The sequence below is a fragment of the Lissotriton helveticus genome, chromosome 7 (assembly GCF_964261635.1).
Source record: "Lissotriton helveticus chromosome 7, aLisHel1.1, whole genome shotgun sequence".
Lineage (NCBI taxonomy): Eukaryota > Metazoa > Chordata > Amphibia > Caudata > Salamandridae > Lissotriton > Lissotriton helveticus.
This window is the reverse complement of record NC_136068.1, coordinates 164,879,324-164,902,199: the sequence shown is the minus strand read 5'-3', so window position 1 is coordinate 164,902,199 and position 22,876 is coordinate 164,879,324. Positions and strand designations below refer to the sequence as shown.

The window sequence follows — 22,876 nt, the reverse complement described above, 5'->3', positions numbered from 1 at the left end:
GAGCCCTACAGATGCGGTCAGACACATCAATTACCTGGAGCTGAAAACAGTGTTGCTTGCCCTCAAGGCCTTTCAGAAACACCTGTACAGCCAGAAGGTGCTGATACAAACAGACAACACCACAACAATGTTTTACATCAACAAACAGGGGGGAGCTCAATCATTCCCTCTGTCAAGCTTGGCACAGGAAATCTGGAGATGGGCAATACCACTCAAAATAGACCTGCTAGCCATACATCTGCCAGGGAAGGACAATGTAGAAGCGGATTGGCTCAGCAGGCAGACTTCAGCATCCCACGAGTGGGAACTCAATACACAGGAAACAGAGAGACTATTCAGGAGATGGGGCACTCCAACAATAGACCTGTTTGCAACACGCCGGAATACAAAATGCCAATACTTTGCATCCAGGCAACCAGAGGCACTATCACAGGGGAATGCCCTATGGATAAGCTGGTCAAAAACATTTGCCTACGCTTTTCCCCCGATACCACTGATCCCCAGGGTTCTCAACAAATGCATGACGAGCAACATGACGCTCATCCTGGTGGCACCGCAATGGGCCAGGCAGACCTGGTACTCACAGATAATGGAGATGGCGAAGGGCCCCCCCCACAAGTTCTCGAAAAGAAGAGACCTACTCTCCATGGAAAACTGAGAAGTTCTACACCCAGAGCCGGAGAGCCTCAGCCTCTCAGCTTGGCTCCTGAGGACTTGGAGTTCGCACATCTAAAACTACCAGAGAGCACCCTGCGGGTGCTGCGAGAGGCAAGAAGGCCCAGCACACGCATTTGCTATAGGGAAAAATGGAAAAGATTCACTCAATGGTGCTGCAAGAAAAAACTCCATAGAAAACTGACCAGGGAATCTACGGTGCTAAGGTACCTCACGCACCTAATAAAAGCTAAGCTAAGCTCATCCTCGCTGAGGGTACACCTGGCAGCGATTGTGGCATACACAAGAGGAGAAACAGGGAGAAGCTTCTTTACATATCACGTCGTAAAAAGATTCCTGGAAGGGGCTAAAAGAATAGCGCCACCAAAAAGAATGCCGCCACCGGCTTGGAACCTGAATGTGGTACTGACGGAGCTCATGAAAGCACCTTTCGAACCCATCCACAAAGCATCACTGCAAATGCTGACAATGAAAGCGGCCTTTCTGGTAGCAATCACCTCGCTACGAAGGGTGAGCGAACTGCAGGCACTAACACTGCAGGAACCCTACATCCAGATACACAGTGACATGGTCATGATGAGAACAGACCCGCACTTCATGCCAAAGGTGGTGTCAAGGTTCCACATGAATCAAGAGTATTCAGATTCCTAGCTTCTTCCAAAACCCCACGACAAGCGCTGAGAGGGCGCTCCACACTCTAGACGCAAGAAGGGCAGTGATGCACTACATTGAAAGGACGAAAGGACACAGGAAGACAAAACAGTTCTTCGTATCCTTCACAAACAGTTACATGGGTAAACCAGTGGCTAAAAACACCATAGCTCGATGGATCGCACAGACAATACAGTTCTGCCACAAGCAAGCGGGCCAGGAGCTAACAGGAGGGGCACAGGCCCACTCGACCAGGAAGAAAGGAGCAACAATTGCCTTCCTGGCCAACACACCAATTCAAGACCTATGCCTGGCGGCAACATGGGCTTCAGTGCACACGTTCACTAAGCACTATTGCGTGGATGTACAAATGAACAAAGAAGCACAAGTAGGACAAAAGGTGCTTCAACATATATTCAACAACCAACGCTCATCTTCCACCCAACCGCCACAAAAGTAACGAAAACCGCTACAAAATCTATGCACAGCATAGTGAATCCAGAAAGATTCACGCTGCAAAACGAATAGTTTCTTACCTGTCGGTGTAGTTTTGCAGCTTGAAGATCTTTCTGGATTCACTAGCGAACCCACCCACCTCCGCCAGAGAGATGAGGCTGGAGAAGAAGGTGGAAACACTTGGAAAAGAAAGCAAGTTGAAGCTTACAAGATACGTGAAAGAATTACGTTGGAAAAAAAAAAAGGATTAACAAACATAGCCATGGATTCACTACAGACACAGAAAAAACAGACAGAAAAAAGAATCCGAAGATGGCACCCAAGGGTGGGAGCTTCCGCCGGAAGCATGCCGACGTCACCGAAGGTACACCAAATGGTGGGACGTCGACGCCTACCTGGCCTACAGAAAAAAAAAACGAGAGAAAAAAAAAACTACGATTCCGAACCCAACCACCAGATTGCGGAATATGCACAGCATAGTGAATCCAGAAAGATCTTCAAGCTGCAAAACTACACCGACAGGTAAGAAACTATTCGATATATATCAAAGGAAAAATATGCTGCACTCCAGGAGTTTGCTATTGAAAGCTTTTTAATTACAACACCAACCTGTTTCAACTAGAAAGTCTTCATCACAGTTAGGTGAGTCCTTCTTTAATTTTACTAGTTATACAGACATGCCCACTTAACCAATGATGAAGCATTGTGGGATATGTACTTTTGTCCATATGCGACTTAAAACCAAGAAACAACAAGCATTTACAATGCAATAGGTCTCGCAGCATTAAAGTTTGAGTTATTGGCATTGTGTATGACAATGCGTTGCATAAATTTTTTTTGCAAACTTTGAATTGGTGAGCAGTGAGAGTGTGTGCAAGAGTATGCTGTTGCTCACAGCTGTCATTATTCACTCAGCTCAGATGATGCACCTCACGCACGGGGCTGACGCAGTTATTACTCACACAGCTCTGATGATGCACCTCAGGCACGGGCTCACAGCTGTTATTATTCACACAGCTCTGATGATGCACCTCAGCCACGGGCTCACAGCTGTTATTATTCACACAGCTCGATTATGCACCTCACGCACGGGGCTGACGCAGTTATTATTCACACAGCTCTGATGATGCACCTCAGCATGGGGCTGACGCAGTTATTATTCACACAGCTCTAATGATGCACCTCAGCACGGGGCTGACGCAGTTATTATTCACACAGCTCTGATGATGCACCTCAGCACGGGGCTGCCGGCAGTTATTATTCACACAGCTCTGATGATGCACCTCAGGCACGGGGCTCACAGCTGTTTTTATTCACACAGCTCTGATGCACCTCAGGCACGGGGCTGACGCAGTTATTATTCACACAGCTCTGATGATGCACCTCAGCACGGGGCTCAAAGCTGTTATTATTCACACAGCTCTGATGATGCACCTCAGGCACGGGGCTGACAGTTATTATTCACACAGCTCATACGTCCCCGACTTCACCTGCACCACACAGACTTGACGCTCAGATCAGATCCGGAAAGAGTACAGCCGGTCCAACCAGGGGAGAGCAGCAGATCCCGGGAAGGGAACACCCGATCACGGAGATCCTACCAGCAGACCGGCTCTGACGCGGCGGGGATTCATCAGCGGATCCAGACAGATCCTCTTAGCAGAGGAAGGGGGCACGCGAGCGGTGATCTGCTCCCGGCAGAGACCAGAAGATCTAGGCTGCGATCGCCTCTGCTGAGTTGATCCCGTGAGATCAGCCGATGTAGGCGGAATCCTTTTTGGAGACAGTGGAAGGTGGGGGCAGCTTTTTGGGGAGAAATTCCAGGACCCAAAAAGCAGCAGGTCTCGCCGGGTGCAAAGGGCTCGGATCTTGCGGAGGAGGGAGCGCTGCTCCTGGCAGGCCGATCCCAGCACAGCCCGGCTGCCTCTGGCCGGGGTCCCTTCGCTGCCCCCGCCGGCCGGGTCTACAGACTCCTGCGCTCTTCACTGTTGCAGCCCGCCCCCACCCGGCCCCCGTCCCGGTTCCGGGATCACATCTGTAGAGGGGGAGATAGCGAGCAGCAGCCCCCTGCCTGGGAAAACAGAAAGTTGCATTGAAAAGAGAAGGCGAGCAGGGGGAGGGCTCTCCTTCCTCTCTGTGCCCGCAGAGTAATCAAGCGCCCATTGCACAGATGAGGAGGGCCGGCCCGCCTGCCGCACGCACTGTCACGCACACCCAGGCGGCGGGCGGGCTGTCATGGCAATGCGCGAGCCTCGCACATCCTTACAGGATCCTTGTTGGGCCAACATTTCAATCAAGTGTAGTCAGGAAACCGAAACCTTCCGTGGGGCCGGACTTCCGTCTTCGGAAGCCCGCGCACGCTCCCACGGAGTGCCTGAGAGCGGGGCTGCCATGCCCGAGGGAGAGCCCCGCGGAGGCTGCAGAAGTCCGGAATGGCGGTAAGTGGGGCTTAGTTGTAGGGGGAGGGGGGTGCGCTTGTGTGTGTGTATGTGTGCGGCAGCGGGGGTCTCTGTATGTGTGTGTGCGGCGGCAGCGGGGTGGGGGGGGTATCTGTATGTGTGTGTACCTGTCTGTTTGTGTGTGCGCGTCGATATACATTTTGTGTGTGTGAACAGCCTGCCGGAATCGGAGCGCGTGTTCACGCGTGCGACCTGATCTGATTCCGGCAGGCTGCGTGCGCGTGCCAGTCTCTTGTCTCCAAGTCTTGTTAGTCCTTGAAAGCTGAAACGATCGCAATAGGCTCGCTTTGCGACAGCAGGGGCTTTGCCCCTGCAATCGCAGGTGCGAGACCTAAAAAGGATACTCCACGTACGCGAACTCTAATGAATATTGTCAAAAAGGTTGTCGCACAACCAGAAAAGGAAGATCAAAAAATAAGAATGATTTTGAGTTATAGTAAAGAAAATAACCAAATCATCAAAATTATGAATAAATATTGGGATATATTAAACAAAATACCCAGACATTGAGGAAACTCTCGGGGATAGACCAGATGTCTCTTATCGGAATACTCCTTCACTCAAAGAAAAACTAGTCAACAGTCACTGAGAGGTCAAGAACCGAGTCCTAGTTTATTAAACATTGAAAGGGCTTCACCAAATGTGACAAATATAAGGCATGCAGCATTGGCAGAAAAATCTGAGAAATTGTGGATTTTATGGGGAAAACCTTCACCATCAATGATTAATTCACATGTGACACAAGCTATCAGGTATATATGATCGAATGTAAATGTGGCCTAAAATACATTGGCAGCAAAATATGTCCATTAACGAAAAGGATACTGAAACACATTTGAGCTGTACAAAACAAAAATACCAACTACGCCAATGGCTAAACATCTAGAAACCCATGAAGGGTATAATTGGCAAACAGTGACATACTACTGCATAGCCTGTGTACAAAGGCATGAAAGAGGGTGGTGACAGAACACTTAAACTCAGAAGCCTAGAATCTCGTTTGATTATACGATTCAGAACAAAACTACATGGTCTAAATCGAGATGAAGAGTTGCATGTACATTTATAATTGAATTGACTCAACCCATGGATAATGCAATAACTGCACATTCTTTTTGTGAATGTATAGGAAAGTCGACTGCCGAACAAAGAAGATAGATATAAATTCAGAAATAACAATTATTGATATATAACCAGCTTCAAAAACACTTGTCATCAAATGGTATAGAACACATCCAGAAGGTTTTTGTTTCATCAAAATAATGGCCACTCAGCCTATGATTAATATTGGTATTTATATGCCACACTATGAACACACTGATACAGATGAATGAGTAAAATGAATAGTCTTTGCACATAGGGCACTGAGCCTAGAATTAGGTGGTATACTCTTACGATAAGACTAATGCATTTAGCATTAATAATAAAACGTTGATTGCATTGTGGTATAGGAGTTTTGACACATTCAGCATCATCACTGTTTAAATTCATTGAAGTCATAACAAGATTGTAAATAATTAACAAGTGTAAAATTGAGTGCACTCATGCTTTGAAGTGACTACATATCCCACAATACTTTAGAGTGTGGCATATTTTTCCTTTAATTAATTTGAATGAGGGCAATATTCCGCCCGAATGTCGGCACAGCAGAGAGCGCATTTTGTATTGGGGGGGAGGGGAGGGAGTGTGTGTATGTATGTATATGTATGTATATATATATATATATGTATGTGTATATATATATATATATATATATATATATATATATATATAATAAAATATATTTGCCCTTATCTTAAATGACAAAAGTCGAGTTAGCAGTTTAAACTGCTCTACTAGTCTGGGAGGCATGTTTTACTTTGTCGTACACATGGTGGTACAACTAGTGCTGCAGTCACCTAGAGAAACTTCAACTTACAGGCCTTTGGTTAGCATATAGTAGGGCAGTGTATCCCAAACTCTGCGCTGTGACCCACTAATGTATTGTAATTGCATTTATATAGCACTTATTACCCCATATGAGGTGTCGAAGTGCTTTTTCGGCGAGCAGCACGCTACTCCGGAACCCATAAAGGATTAGTGGTGAATTAGTATAGTGAAAAACTAAAGTAATTTGAGTGGTGGATATGTTCGTCAGTTATTTGGTTTGAGAAGGATATTGGAGGGATAGAAGAGGGAAAAATGTTTGCATTTTTACAGTGCTTGCTACCCTTGATGGGGTGTTGAAGCCCTCTTCCGGCGAGCAGCATGAATTGAATTGAAATTGCACTTGTATAGCGCCATCTACCCGGAGGCCTCGTAGCGCTTATGACTAAAGCTAGCTTAGCACAGGCTCGGGCAGATTAGCGGGATGTGGCAAACAAGTGGGTTTTCAGGGCTTTTCTGAAGGAAAGATGATCGGTGGTTCCTCGAAGGGAAAGGGGGAGGGTGTTCCAAAACATGCTAATCCAGAACCCATAAACCCATGTGTCAGGTGCTGCTTTTTAGTGGATGACCTACGTTCAAGCAGTAAATACAGATGCCTTTAGATTATGTAGGTCAAATGTCAGGCTGTCTTCTGCTTTTTTTTTTAACATGTGATTGATGTTTAAAAACCTCTCTGTTTGTAGTCAAAAAGCAAAGTGAATTATGTGACATTCCGGCTGCAGTACATGAAGTGTGAAACTAAATGAAAGGCTGTGGGATGTCTTTTTTTTTTCTAACACACAACAAAATGTAAATGTCTGAGTTAGCTGTACACATTCAGCAGTTACAATTCCGAAGTGTGATAAAAACGAAGAATTTTAATAGGGTCAGAGCAAATAAAGACACTTTACATGGTGATGCTCAAATAATAAAAATTCACCTCAAACCGATTTTCACGCATTATCATGTGTGTACAGTATAATTTTATGTATAAAACTGCATTTCTGTGCAAATTGTGACATTTTTAAGGAAAAATGTGCAGTCTGCAAAAAATAGTACGCTACCACACAATGCTTATAGTTATATCAAGAAATAACCCCCATCTTATGTCAATTAAAGGTAGGTGGGTGGTGAATGTTTGCTGTAATAAAAAGTGTGTCTTGGTTCAAATAAGTTGAGAGTAGAATGTATGGAACTAGACGAGGGAGGCTGGAGTGTGGTGTTGATGGCCCCACTCAAGCACAACTCTGGAAAAAAAGAAAGACTTCCGACCAAAGGAGACTTTTTCCATGCAGTGTGGTTTTCTGTGGAGTTTGCAGTAACATAAATTCACTATGTACAAAAGCATGGGAAATGCTACTTCCAGAGGTGTTGCAGTTCATTATATATAACAAAAATGTGTGCTATTAAAAAAAAAAAACCTGCCTCCAGGGAGGATCAGTTTCTGCCACACTTCTACAAATTCTCAAAGAATGGCCAATGCAGCTGGCATACTTAAAAAAAGAAAAAAAAGTCTGAACTGTTTTTGTTCCATAATTTCCATGAATAGTCTGTGAAATCCTCTATCAAACAAGCTATCTAGTATAGTCTAAGGAACCCCCGTAAAAGGAATGCTTTCGATTGCGACTATCTCAGTACACAATCAAATTGTTTTCTGATGGAATAACAATATTTAAGTTTCCTTTGCTTGGGAATATCCCAGTTGAGGTTACTCTCTGCTCCATCATACATTTGCTATGCCATAACTTACTTGGGTTTAATGTTATGACATTCTTTCTTACTTTTGTGTAGCTCCTGTGCGTTTATAGATTAAAAAAATATTGCTTCAGACCTTCTTGAAATATGCATGTTTAACAGTGACGCGCATTTAATATGCAATATCTTTTTTTTTTTATCAAGGTAATAAAGATGATGAGTTTAGGATGCCTTACCTCAGCCATCAGCAACTTCCTGCTGGAATACTTCCCATGGTACCTGAAGTCGCACAAGCAGTAGGAGCCAATCAAGGACATCACACCAAAGAATTTAATAGGGTAGCCCCTAATCCTGCCAAGGCAACAGTAACAGCAATGATTGCAAGAGAATTGTTATATGGCGGCATGTCCCCAACTGCAGAGAGCATTTTGAAGAACAACACTTTAGGTTATGTTCCACATAGCCCACTGGCGAGACCCTCCGAACAGTTAGATTACCTTTCCAATGTTCAAGGAATACAGGTAATTTGCTTTTTAGTTTAAATTAACTTATTATCCATGCTTTCTCGTACTTCACATTGTGAATGTTTCTAAAATAAAAGTACTCCTGCTTCTTCATGTTTTAAGGTATGTTTTTAAAAAAAATTTTTATTAAACCTTTTGTTTGAGGCATATGAGCTGCAGATTGCACACTATGCATAGATGGCCACCTAGTGTTGGGACCGGATGTTTGCAGTTTGTTTTTCTTGTAGAAAGTCTTTAGAAGTCACGAGATAGGTGACTCCTCCTTTGGGTGATACTGCGCATGGGCATCGGCTCCATTCCCAGATTGTTTTTTTCCACCACCGGGCTCGGTTCCAGCGCTCCTTGTTGGAACCGTTTACCATCGGCGCTCAATCCTCACCGGCTTCAAGAAACTACTCTCGAAAGCGTTTTCCAGTCGACACTACTCTTCAAGACCAAGAACGTCCATTCCGGTCGTCGACAACGGCCTTCGAGCCCAACTAGGCCTCGACTCCAGCTAATGGAAAGGACGCCATTTAAAAAGTGTCCTCGATGTGGGTCGAACTTTCCCCACACCGACCCCCACGAGGTCTGTAACCTCTGCCTCTCTCTGGAGCACGAGGCCAAGGACTGTTCAGCTTGTGCCTCCTTCCGCTCCAAAAAGACTATCCGGGAACGGAGAGCCAGAAGAACAATGGCTCAAAGATCTTCAGCATCTGTTCCGGACGACATCTTCCAAGAAGGCGTCGACGTCCCAGAACAGCACGACGTCGACAGCAACTCAGAGGCAGAAGATTCTGATGTCGAGGACGTGACCCCAGCGCAGTGGGTCGTAAGTAAGACCATCGACCCCGACCCTCCCTCAACACACACTAAAAAGGCTACGGTCACACCCTCGCCCTCGGTCTCTGGTGCACACCGAGACACTACTTCGACGGCCCCACCTTCGGGCGCGGCCAAGAAGTCAATAAAGCCTTCGGGCGACTCAGGCTCGAGTCGACTCCCACTCGGTGCCAGCCCACACTCACTGGCACCGAAGAAACCATCCAGTACCGCACCGAAGCCATCGGAGCTGAAACACTCAGTTCCCTCGGCACCCAAAACCACTTCGGAGCCACACAAAGCTTCCGGCCCCAGGAACGCACCGGATCCGAAGCACACATCGGAGCCGAAAAAAGTATCGCACTCGAAAAAACCCTCGGAACCGAAAAAGACTTCGGAATCGAAAAAGACCCTGGCTTCCCCCATTAAAGATAAGAGGTCGAAAGAAGCAGTTAAGGCGCCAAAACAAGCTTCCACGCCGAAAGGTCACACTCCTGAAAGAGTCTTGTTTACTCCAGACCCAAGGCAAAAGACTCTCATAAAAGATCCTAAGACTGGTCGATTGACGTTTGTGAGAAGTTGGCCTGATATATGATGTTTCCAATTCGGGAACCACCTTGTTTCAGTCCAAGCTATCCCTTATGGTGTCTGGTTGTAAGTCAACCTTGTAGACACGCTATCTTAATGGTAGCATAGACTAAGCAGCCTTGAAGGCTTAACTCAAGAGGTCGTGTTAAGCGAGCTGTTTTACCAATCACAGTCCTGTAATATCAAATGAAAGGACACCACACAAGTATATATTATAAAAATATATGTATTTATTACTAAAAACAATCCCCAGTATTCTTTATGAACAAAGGGGCACAAGCGTTAAATCAAAAGCACAGTATAACATACAAAGTTGCACAATTATGGATGAGGGCGGGGGGCCACTCAGACCATATACTAAAAAAGTGGTATAAGAGATACCAATCGATCAGTGTTTAGGCCCAGGGCCTAGGGAATCGCTGGAAGCAGTCGGGACAAGCAATGCTGAAGTCGGGAAAAGCCCGCGGGATTCGGGTGCAGTGCTTAAAGCACACGCATGCACCAATGTTAAGTCAATGGTGCGTAAAAGTTACACAAATAGAGTTTTAGGACACTTCCGCTGAACCTAGAAGGACAAAACTTTAGACACAGACCCTAGAGGTGTGTACCAGTGTGGGAACACCGGCGTTGCAATGTTACCTCACCCACAGGAAGCGGGTGCATAGGGTCGAAGTGTCGTCGGGTTTCGTCGTGCAGGTTCTGGGTGCTTGAAGCTGAAGAGGCTGCAGGCGATGTGAAGGAGAAGTGTCCGGTGTGATCCAAGGGTGCATCAGAATCGAAAAGTACCTGAAAGCAGAGGGGACAGAGTCTGGGTCACTCAGCAGTGACCAGGGTGGAACCAGGACGGAACCAGGCAATGTCGGGCGCAATCAGGTGGTTGTCGAGGAGCTTCTCTCCGCTGCCACGTGGGCTCTGGGGCATCTGCGACGTCCAGGAGCGGGTCACGATCTGTCCCACGTCGGCTCTCACCGTCGGCGCTGTCGGCTTCAAGATTGGAGCAAACAACACTTGGCAGGAGCAATCCACGCGGAACTGGAAGATTGCTTCTCACTCGGCCCAGGAGGGTCAGAGTGGGTACTCCTTTTCAGGGGAGCGGGTGCAAATCTGGAGCAACCAGAATCACAAGTCGTATTTCGGTTTTCGTCGGAACAGGGGCCACAAGCCAGCTGGCAAGTGATCGGGCCAACGCGTTGAGCCAAAAGAAGAGAAGGGCCCCACGCAGCACTCGTCGAGTGTAGAGGGGTGAACTTCGGTGCAAGAGTGGCTCAGGGTTGGGGCTTCTCAAACCCCGGTGTACAGCTTCGAGGGTCACTCGTGGGCTGCACGGTCAGCGTCTCGTGGTCTTTTCAAGATGGCGTGCCCCACGCTTCCGGTCGCCTCCATGGGTCTCAGCTCTGCAGGGACTGTGGATCGGGCTGTAAGAAGGCAGGCAAGCTTGATCTCGTCGATCTCTGTCGCTCGAGTTCCGGCGGGAACTGCAACAAAGCAGACGTCGAGGTGCTGGATGGTGCCTGTTTGCACAGGGTGGTCACTCCTTGACCACAAGGGAGATTCTTCAGTCTTCTACGTTGAGTAGGATGTCGAAGGGTCCAGAGTTTCGTTTCTTATGTTTCATCAGGATAATCTGAAGTGCATTGGCACTGCTCCCATTCTTATACCAATCTAGGGGGCTGGATTACCTGCTAGGTCCCCTCCTATGGGTGGGACCCAGGAAGGGGGTGGGTACACCCCTTTCCTTTGATCCAGGCCGCGCTGGGACAGGGGCTGGTGTGCCCCAGAACCGGTTTGGCCGGATTATGCAAGGGGCAGCCTTGTGCGCCCCAAGCAGTGTCTGGTTTCTTTCAAACCTCCCTGCTACAATCCACTATCTCCTGTCTGGGGTGGTGTGACACCTCCCTGCGACAGGAAACCCTTTGTCCAGGCCCCCTTTGGCTGAGTTTCGGTCAGCTACAGGGGGTCAGACCCGTGTCTGTGGCAGAAGCATCCATTTTGTGGATCTGAGGCTCTTTTAAAAATCAACCGCATTTCAGTAAAGTAACATGTCTTCTCCCTCTAGAGGGGTGGAATGCTATCCCCGTCGCCAGAATTGGCGAGGGGATAGTATTCCAAATCGTATGACACCTTACACGACATGTTTTGATAAAGCCAAACCAAAGTTGCTATATAACCGCGAGGATTATAAGGCACTTGAGAGTATATGGTATGGCATTATCCCGGAACAGCTTAGGGAGTTGTTCCCGACAGCTGCAGACAGGCTCAGCTCATGCTAGAGCTCCATCTCACATTAAACCACGCACTCTGCCTCCAGGATTGATGAGGCCTTCCATAGGAGTGGCTCACAGGTTTATATGTGTCCAGATATAGGTTTAGATATAGGTATACTATATCTAAGCAAGAGGTGATTACACCATCTTGCCCCTGCTGAGTGATCAGCCAGTAGTGTCAATTTAAGAACCAGCCAGGGGTGGCAAAAGATATGCTGCAGCCCCTGGTTGGCCTTGGTGGCACCTATGCCCTGAGCACCTATAGTGCATGGTACAGGGGCTGACAAGGAGTCCATTTCCAATTGTGGTATGTACCTATAGCACATGTATTTAATTTAGAGAGAGAACAGCAGGCTGGGGGTCTGATTAGCAGGCCCACAGCCTCAGTAAGTCGAAAACCAGTGAAGCAAAAAGCAAAAATTTGGGGTGACCATAGGATAGCAGACCCTACTCTCCTACAACGTTATCAAAGAAACGACCATCAGAGGCTCCGGCTCCAAAGAAGGACATTGCTACCTCACCTATGCATGTGACTTCCCCGTCTCCTGCACCCAATCCCTCCACCCATATTTCACCACCTCGCTCCCCTACACCATCTAGCACACACGATGATAATGGGGACGACATATCAGATACAGGGGCTAACCCAGAGGAGCCATATTATCCCCCAGCCTCGCCAGACCCATGGGACAACTATAATACACCAGACGTTCCAAATGTACCTCAAGATGACATATATCCCTCTAGGCCCTCACCGCCAGAAGACACCGTTTAACCAGTTACTGCTTAGAGCAGCACAATACCATGGGGTAGACATGCACTCCGATGCAGTAGAGGAGGACTTCCTGCTAGACACATTTGACACCGCACAAAGCTTCTCAGCAATTTTGCCAATGCTCAAAGGCGTGGTTAAACATGCCTCTGAGGTCTTTAAAGACCCAGTCAGAACTCTGGTCATAAACCCAAGAGTAGAGAAAAAGTATAAAGCTGCACCATCTGACCCAGCATATATAAAGGGGCCAGTTCCCCTAGATTCTCTAGTCGTATCTAACACATGTAAGAGAGCTAACTCAAACATCAGGTAAAGCTCCCCCCACCAGACAAGGAATCTAAACTCCTTGACGCATCAGGGAAAAGAACGGCCTTACAAGCAGCAAACATGTGGCACATTGCCAACACACAAGCCTTACTAGCATGCTATGATAGGGCACATTATGATGAGCTCGAAGACATAATGCAACATCTCCCTGATCAATTTAAAGATGGAGCTAGTGAGCTAATTCAAGAAGGGAAAATTATCACTAACAAATCTATCCGCTGTGCACCAGATGCAGCAGACACAGCCTCCAGAGCCCTCAATACTAGCGTCCTGCTGCGCAGGCATGCTTGGCTACGTATATCTGGCTTCAAGTCAGAGGTCCAAAGTGCTATACTCAATCAACCATTCGATGAGCAACACTTATTTGGACCCGAGGTGGATGTCTCCCTCGAAAAAATGAAGAAAGACACAGCAAAATCTATGGGAGCCCTGCAGTCGCAGGCTCCCAGACGTTCATTTCGTCGCTCCACATATAGAGGTGCAAACAGTGGGTACTCATCACACACCTTCCACAGGATACAAACCCCCACTCAGTCTACCTACAGTAAGGGCTACCAAAGGGGAGGTTACCGCGGTAACAACAACAAAGGCAGAGGCAAGAACAACAACTCCCCCTCTGCCTCCACCCCTACCCAATGACTCCCCTTCCCCCGCCCCATTCCACTCCTGTCGGGGGAAGGATGCAGCAATACCTACCAGCCTGGGAAGACATCACATCAGATAGGTGGGTGCTTCAAATAATTCAGTCAGGTTACTGTCTAGAACTAACATCTACCCCCCAAACATACCACCAAAACAGCGTCCAATGTCACAAAATCATTTAAAGCTGCTCAAACAAGAAGTACTTTCTCTCCTGCAGAAAAATGCAATAGAAATAGTTACAAAACATCAAAGGAACAAAGGAGTATATTCCCTATACTTCTTGATTCCGAAAAAGGACGGATCTCTGAGACCTAATCTAGACCTCAGACCTCTAAACGCTTACATACAGTCAGATTATTTCCATATGGTCACACTTAAGCAAGTCCTTCAACTCCTGTTGCAGAACGACTTTCTGGTCACACTAGAGCTCAAAGACGCCTACTTTCACGTCCCAATTCACCAGGCGCACAGGAAGTATCTACGATTTGTGCTAGAAGGACAGCACTACCAATTCAAAGTACTCCCATTCGGAGTAACAACAGCGCCAAGAGTGTTCACCAAATGTCTAGCAGTGGTAGCAGCACACTTAAGACGACAGCACATTCACGTCTTCCCATATCTAGACGACTGGCTCATAAAAGCACAGCCTTACAGCCACTCACAATACAATACTGTTACTCCACAACTTAGGCTTCACAGTAAATTACACCAAGTCACATCTGCTACCATCGCACACACAACAGTACCTAGGAGCTAAAATCAATACTCAACTAACACTAGCTTATCCCTCTCCAGCAAGGATAACAAGTGTGCAAACGCTCCTAACAAAATTCAAATCACAACACTCGCATCCAGCTCGAGTAACTCATAGGGATGATGGCATCTTGCATATTCATAGTACCTCACGCAAGACTGCAAATGCGTCCACTTCAAGAATGTATAGCACGTCAATGGAACCAGGCTCAGGGTCAGTTAACAGACCTAGTGTTAGTAGACAGTCGCACTCATCACTCTCTGCAATGGTGGAACACAAAAAACCTGTCAAAAGGCCGACTATTCCTAGAGCCAGTTCCACAAATAATACGAACAGCAGACGCATCGCTCTCCGGCTGGGGAGCCCACCTACTGCATCACACCACGCAGGGAAAGTGGACACCAATGCAAACACTACTCCACATCAATCATCTGGAGTTGTTAGCTGTGTTTCTAGCTCTAAAAGCATTCCAAAAACAAATTGCAAACAAGACTGTCTTAGTCTGCACAGACAATATGACAGCCATGTATTACATAAACAAACAAGGAGGGACACACACTCTGCAGCTTTCTCAACTAGCTCAGCAGATATGGAGGTGGGCTATACCTCCAGAACATCTTCCTTATAACCCAACACGTCCCAGGAGTTCAAAACACCATGGCAGTTCTGCTAAGTCGGCAGACTCTGCAGATGCACGAGTGGGAACTTTCTCCACAAGTTCTTCATCCGTTCTTTCAAATGTGGGGACAACCTCAGATAGACCTCTTCGCCACCCACGACAACGCAAAATGCCCACACTTCGCCGCCAGATACCCACACCCATTGGCCAAAGGCAATGCGATATGGATGAACTGGTCAGGACTATTGGCGTACGCTTTTCCTCCTCTACCAATGATTCCTTTACTAGTGCGCAAGATACAACAACACTCGCTAATGCTTATACTAGTAGCTCCAACGTGGGCCAGACAACCATGGTACACCCCTCTGCTACAGCTATCTGTGGTACCACATCAAAAACTAAACCTATCTCCACATCTTTTAACTCAGAACCATGGAGAGATCAGGCACCCGGACCCAGCTCAGCTCAACCTTGCGATCTGGCTCCTGAAGTCACAGAGTTTGCTTATCTTAAACTCCCTCAAGAGTGCATGAATGTTATCAAGGAAGCAAGGCGTCCCACCACTAGAGCATGTTATGCTGCTAAGTGGAAACGTTTTGTAATATACTGTCAAAACAACAACATAAATCCCCTAGATGTGTCCATCCAACACATTATAGGCTATTTACTACACCTTCAAAAGTGTAATTTAGCCTACACATCTATCAGGTTGCACCTAGCTGCCAATGCAGCTTACTTACAAAATATACAACATCTGTCTCTTTTTAGAGTACCAGCCATTAACGCTTTCATGGAGGGTCTCAAAAGAATATTACCTCCAAGAATACCACCTTCACCTGTGTGGAACTTAAACATAGTGCTCACACGTCTCATGGGACCTCCATTTGAACCTTTACATAAATGCGAATTGCAATTCCTCACATGTGGCTTTCCTAGTAGCCATTACTTCTTTAAGAAGAGTTAGTGAAATGCAAGCATTTACCATTCAAGAACCTTTTCTGCAAATGCACCACCATAAGGTTTTTCTTCGTTCAAACCCTAAATTCCTTCGAAAAGTCATTTCGCCATTCCATCTAAACCAATCTGTGGAACTGCCAGTTTTATTCTCGCAACCACAAACAGTAGCAGAAAGAGCTCTGCACACCTTAGATGTCAAAAGAGCATTACTGTACTACATAGAGAGAACACAAAGCTTTAGGAAAACAAAACAGCTTTTTTTAAATCTTTTTCACCACCACATAAAGGCAACCCAATATCAAAATCTGGTATTGCCAGGTGGATCGTTAAGTGTATCCAGATATGTTATCATAATGCTAAGCGTACACTAACAATTCCTCCAAAAGCCCATTCTACAAGGAAAATAGGGGCTTCCATGGCATTCTTAGGGAACATTCCCTTAGAAGACATCTGAAAAGCAGCTACATGGTCTACAACGCACACATTCACAAAACACTATTGTGTAGATGTGCAAACAAAGCAACAAGCCACTGTAAGCCAAGCTGTACTTAAAACACTATTTCAAACAACTGCAACAGATACGGGTGGTTGCCGCTAACGTGGGTACTGCTATACAATCTATGCATAGTGTGCAATCTGCAGCTCATATGCTTAGAACGGAAAATGCTACTTACCAGTATGCATCTGTTCTTGGCATGTAGAGCTGCAGAATTGCACATGCCCACCCGCCTCCCCGGCTACCTTCATCTGTTCCAGTGTTATCGTCATTAGATATGGTCATCACTATCTCTTAGCTCCATCACTTCCCTAATTGCAAACAATCTGGGGATGGAGCCGATGCCCATGCGCAGTATCACCCAAAGGAGGAGTCCCCTATCTCGTGACTTCCAAAGACTTTCTACAAGAAAAACCAACTGCAAACATACGGCCCAACACTAGGTGGCCATCTATGCATTTTCCTTATTGAAGTCCTTTAGTGTCAATTCAAATTAACATTTCATAAAATACAATATAAACGAAACAGGCGTTTAATACATCCAAAAAGAAACCTCCTAGCACAGCACTTAATTACCATAAACTTAAATCCTAGATATATTTCCTGAATTTCAATCAAAGAAAGTCCCCCAGACCTTATTGAATCTTCTAATCCCCCTACCCGCTGTGCATAAATTTGATCACTAGTCTTAACTCTCCTCATCTTCTGTAGCCATTCATACATGGGTGGAATCTGATCTGAGCGCCATTGCTGTAATAACAGAGATCTTTCCACTGCCATAGCAATGTACAATACTTTAGCTATCTGATCGGAGAGCATAAGATCAAAATCAAAACCATACAAAATTAATTTATCGTTAACATTGGTCGTAAGATTAAATTGGGAATGAAAAAAAAGCAAAAATATCTTTCCAAAACTTCACAATCTTAACACAATGAACCATTACATGTGTCCAATTGGCTGGAGAGTGGAATAAGCATCTAAAACAACGTGAAGAATAGTAGGTGTACATTTTAGAGATGGAAGCAGGTGTACGATACAGCAACCATTTACTGAAAAATAGCATTCTGCGCCAATTAGCGCCCCGTAATATACTAAAGTTTAATTTTATTAATAGTCATTCAAGTATTCGAGGACATTGCATAATTTTCCTGCTCCTGCCATTTTTTAACCCCTTCCATGCTGATGACTGCCCCTGGCCGTCATGCACCACGGTGGGCGTGTGCTGATGACGGCTGGGGGCTGTCATGAACCCGCCCACTCAATAAATGTGCCGCACAGGGGCAGAATCATGGCCGCGCCCAAGGGGTAATTGCCTTTTTGCTTAAATCCAGCCTCCTACTCTGTGCTAAGCAACGCTTCCAATCCCCAGGTTTCCTATCAAGTACGCTAACTAAAAGATTGTTAATTAATTGATTTGATTGGCTTAGCTGTGTAGTGTCAAGTTGCACAAAGAACTTATAAAACATATTATAAAACATCTATCAGGTTGCACCTAGCTGCCAATGCAGCTTACTTACAAAATATACAACATCTGTCTCTTTTTAGAGTACCAGCCATTAAAGCTTTCATGGAGGGTCTCAAAAGAATATTACCTCCAAGAATACCACCTTCACCTGTGTGGAACTTAAACATAGTGCTCACACGTCTCATGGGACCTCCATTTGAACCTTTACATAAATGCGAATTGCAATTCCTCACATGTGGCATTCCTAGTAGCCATTACTTCTTTAAGAAGAGTTAGTGAAATGCAAGCATTTACCATTCAAGAACCTTTTCTGCAAATGCACCACCATAAGGTTTTTCTTCGTTCAAACCCTAAATTCCTTCGAAAAGTCATTTCGCCATTCCATCTAAACCAATCTGTGGAACTGCCAGTTTTATTCTCGCAGCCACAAACAGTAGCAGAAAGAGCTCTGCACACCTTAGATGTCAAAAGAGCATTACTGTACTACATAGAGAGAACACAAAGCTTTAGGAAAACAAAACAGCTTTTTAAAATCTTTTTCACCACCGCATAAAGGCAACCCAATATCAAAATCTGGTATTGCCAGGTGGATCGTTAAGTGTATCCAAATGTTATCATAATGCTAAGCGTACACTAACAATTCCTCCAAAAGCCCATTCTACAAGGAAAATAGGGGCTTCCATGGCATTCTTAGAGAACATTCCCTTAGAAGACATCTGAAAAGCCGCTACATGGTCTACAACGCACACATTCACAAAACACTATTGTGTAGATGTGCAAACAAAGCAACAAGCCACTGTAGGCCAAGCTGTACTTAAAACACTATTTCAAACAACTGCAACAGATACGGGTGGTTGCCGCTAACGTGGGTACTGCTATACAATCTATGCATAGTGTGCAATCTGCAGCTCATATGCCCCGAACGGAAAATGCTACTTACCAGTATGCATCTGTTCTTAGCATGTAGAGCTGCAGAATTGCACATGCCCACCCGCCTCCCCGGCTACCTTCATCTGTTCCAGTGTTATCGTCATTAGATATGGTCATCACTATCTCTTAGCTCCATCACTTCCCTAATTGCAAACAATCTGGGGATGGAACCGATGCCCATGCGCAGTATCACCCAAAGGAGGAGTCACCTATCTCGTGACTTCCAAAGACTTTCTACAAGAAAAACCAACTGCAAACATCCGGCCCAACACTAGGTGGCCATCTATGCATTTTCCTTATTGAAGTCCTTTAGTGTCAATTCAAATTAACATTTCATAAAATACAATATAAACGAAACAGGCGTTTAATACATCCAAAAATAAACCTCCTAGTACAGCACTTAATTACCATAAACTTAAATCCTAGATATATTTCCTGAATTTCAATCAAAGAAAGTCCCCCAGACCTTATTGAATCTTCTAATCCCCCCTACCCGCTGTGCATAAATTTGATCACTAGTCTTAACTCTCCTCATCTTCTGTAGCCATTCATACATGGGTGGAATCTGATCTGAGCGCCATTGCTGTAATAACAGAAATCTTTCCACTGCCATAGCAATGTACAATACTTTAGCTCTCTGATCGGAGAGCATAAGATCAAAATCAAAACCATACAAAATTAATTTATCGTTAACATTGGTCGTAAGATTAAATTGGGAATGAAAAAAAGCAAAAATATCTTTCCAAAACTTCACAATCTTAACACAATGAACCATTACATGTGTCCAATTGGCTGGAGAGTGAAATAAGCATCTAAAACAACGTGAAGAATAGTTAGTGTACATTTTAGAGATGGAAGCAGGTGTACGATACAGCAACCATTTACTGAAAAATAGCATTCTGCGCCAATTAGCGCCCCGTAATATACTAAAGTTTAATTTTATTAATAGTCATCCAAGTATTCGAGGACATTGCATAATTTTCCTGCTCCTGCCATTTTTTAACCCCTTCCATGCTGATGACTGCCCCCGGCCGTCATGCACCACGGTGGGCGTGTGCTGATGACGGCTGGGGGCTGTCATGAACCCGCCCACTCAATAAATGTTCCGCACAGGGGCAGAATCGTGGCCGCGCCCAAGGGGTAATTGCCTTTTGGCTTAAATCCAGCCTCCTACTCTGTGCTAAGCAACGCTTCCAATCCCCAGGTTTCCTATCAAGTACGCTAACTAAAAGATCGTTGATTAATTGATTTGATTGGCTTAGCTGTGTAGTGTCAAGTTGCACAAAGAACTTATAAAACATATTATAAGACCCTAACAACATAAAATTCCTATTAGTTAGATGCGACATTTCCATTGGAGTTATCCAAACTCCATTTCTTAAAAAATCAATCACTTTAACAAATCCTACCCTGGACCAATTTTCAGCTAAATCTGAACCTTGTACCATCCCCATTAAAGGGAAGATACTAGACAATAAAGTTATTGAATTATTAGGGGGAAGCGCGTATCTTTTAAACAAAGCGCAACATCTTTTAAGAAACCATAATAATGTCTTGAAACTAACTAATTTTGGAGATTTAAGTACCTGTAGAGGGGGTGGTATCTGTGCACATTAAATCAAAAAAGAAATGTATGTAAAGATTTTTACTCTGAGTTTGGCCTTTGAATCTTGATAGGTACTGTGCGAAGTATGCATTATAGTAATCTGAGATTTGGTATAGCAAGTCCTCCCTGTTCCAGCTCCTCATATAACGTGCCTATTGTTATACGTGGTGTCTTCTTTGCCCAAATAAAGACCGAGAACAGAGATTCCACCCTGTTAAAAAAGGACCCAGGTAAAAAACATGAAATGGTAGAAAACAAAAAATTAAACAAAGGAAGAACGGACATTTTTATAAAAGCCACCCGACCCAAAATTGTTTTAAGGTATGTTGATATTATCCCAAATTGAAAGATTCAGAAGTACTGCAATCCTCATAAAAACCCACCTAATAAAGAGATCTCTGTTAAATATTTAATGATGCGATGTTTAATCAAATAATGAGATTGGATGTCTGCATGAATTAGCTGTCCTTTTCCTCTGTAGACGCATAAAACTGTCCTTGAGATTTGTGTCTATAGTTGCCTTTCAGTCTTAGATCTTCATCCTTCTGCTGAAACCTGGCGGTCAGAATATCACATTTTCTCGATTTCTCTCTTTCCGATGTGGTCAGGATCTCCACCCTGCCTCCGTATACCGTGCCAGGAGCTCTGTCCTGGCTCATTGGTGCATAGGTTTGTGAAGCACTCATCCTCCTGATTTTTGGGCTGGCTTTGTGTCTTGAATGCCCCTATAAATATTGAGCGTATATACTATTGGACTCCTTGTTAAGTGTCGGCATATGGGACCTGGTTTGACTCATTGTACTGGAAAGCTCTAATGTGTATTTACTTCCATCTTGCAACTCAAGCTGGGGCTGTGAAAAAGAGATTTACATGGTCTGGTTACCTTTGCCAAATCAGTTGATTGATTGCTCCACTCACATTCTTGTTTGAATTAACGTCTTAATTTGGATTTATGTTGTAAGTGACATCGCCTTTTCTGGGGGGAAAAACAACTATTTGAATTGATCCCTGCATATCTGCAGTTGCTCCTGCGTCACACTTTTGCTGTGTGTTCAAAATGGGTGGTGGCCAAGCTTAATTATGACTAGACCTATATTGCTTTCCAGTTCCATATGACTTCAGGCCCAATCAAGGAGCCCATAGTCAGACAGGAACAGTGCTTCACTGGGTTCAAACATTTTTTGGGGAAACGTCACCTAAATACCTCTTAAGAAGGGAGCACTGTTCTCTTCTACACAAGAATGCATCCTGGCACAGTCACATAGCACTTCAATTTATTGTGGATCCTGGGGCCCCTTTGAGTCTACGGTTTAAAGGATGTTAGTAGCAGTTGGCCAGTGCTGGACGATTTGGGTGCAGTGCATAACTTTGAAGACAGGTTAGAATTGGTGCAGTGTTTAGGTGTGGATGTTGCATAGTGAAAGGACAGACATAGTATGTGGTCACGTCTCATTTTGAGTTTGGATTGTTATATGAAAAGGTTGCTTGAGGCCATCTGTATAATCTGCAGGTTAATACCGTAGAGTTGTGCAATGGAACTAGGATCCTTCAATAATCTCACTTCCTCAAGCTGCTTTGCAGCTGTACCCACATGGTATCAGAGAGTTATCCATATACATTTTGTTCCATGTGTCAAAGGACTATCAGTGTATCAGGCTCCATTGGCTGTATTGCTGGTTCTTTGAGTTTATCAAATGGATTGACTTGTGCCATGAACTCCCTATATTGCATGATTCTTTAGGTTCATCATTTGGATCTATGTTTTATGTTAAGACCTTATAAGCTGTTAGGGAAATGTATTAATTCCAATGGGAGTAGCCATATTTTTTTCCTTTTCTCAATTCTAGATAAGTGATGATTGCAGATATATGGTGAGGTTTCCTTAGTTTATGGGTTGTAGTCGAATAGGTGCCACCTATTCATGTTCTTCTGAAAGGAGGAATGAGTACGAGCAATGGTGTTTTTGATATAAGGTTTCTGCTATGGGTGTGAAGCTTATATCTGGACTGTAGAAAAAATGGTTGTTATGGCGTTTGCAGTGTGGCTGTGCAGAGAGATTTAAAGGATATTCCTCCTATTGAGAGTACTCTGTGTATGGGTAGCTTTCGTCTAAAGTAATGCATCAAGATGGGAGACAGCCTTTACAACAAAATTGTTACAACGCATGCTTTTACATTGCATGTCGTTGCAACGCAAAAGGTGTGCAGCAGTGGGTAGAAGGTGTTGGATTTAACTCCAACACCTTCCCGACTGTTGCACACACTGGAGTTTGAATAGAAAATTAATC

The 22,876-nt window shown here is 44.9% G+C and overlaps 1 protein-coding gene across 4 annotated transcripts in view; it reads left to right on the top strand.

Annotated features, from left to right (window-relative positions):
* STAU1 (staufen double-stranded RNA binding protein 1) overlaps window positions 1-22,876 on the top strand; it is a 383,483-nt gene that overhangs the window by 231,777 nt on the left and 128,830 nt on the right. For all 4 annotated transcript variants that reach the window (XM_078651853.1, XM_078651856.1, XM_078651855.1 and 1 more), the window contains one exon: window positions 8,046-8,362. In XM_078651853.1, the coding sequence (XP_078507979.1) occupies window positions 8,046-8,362 (317 nt within the window). The remainder of the gene's footprint in view (window positions 1-8,045; window positions 8,363-22,876) is intronic.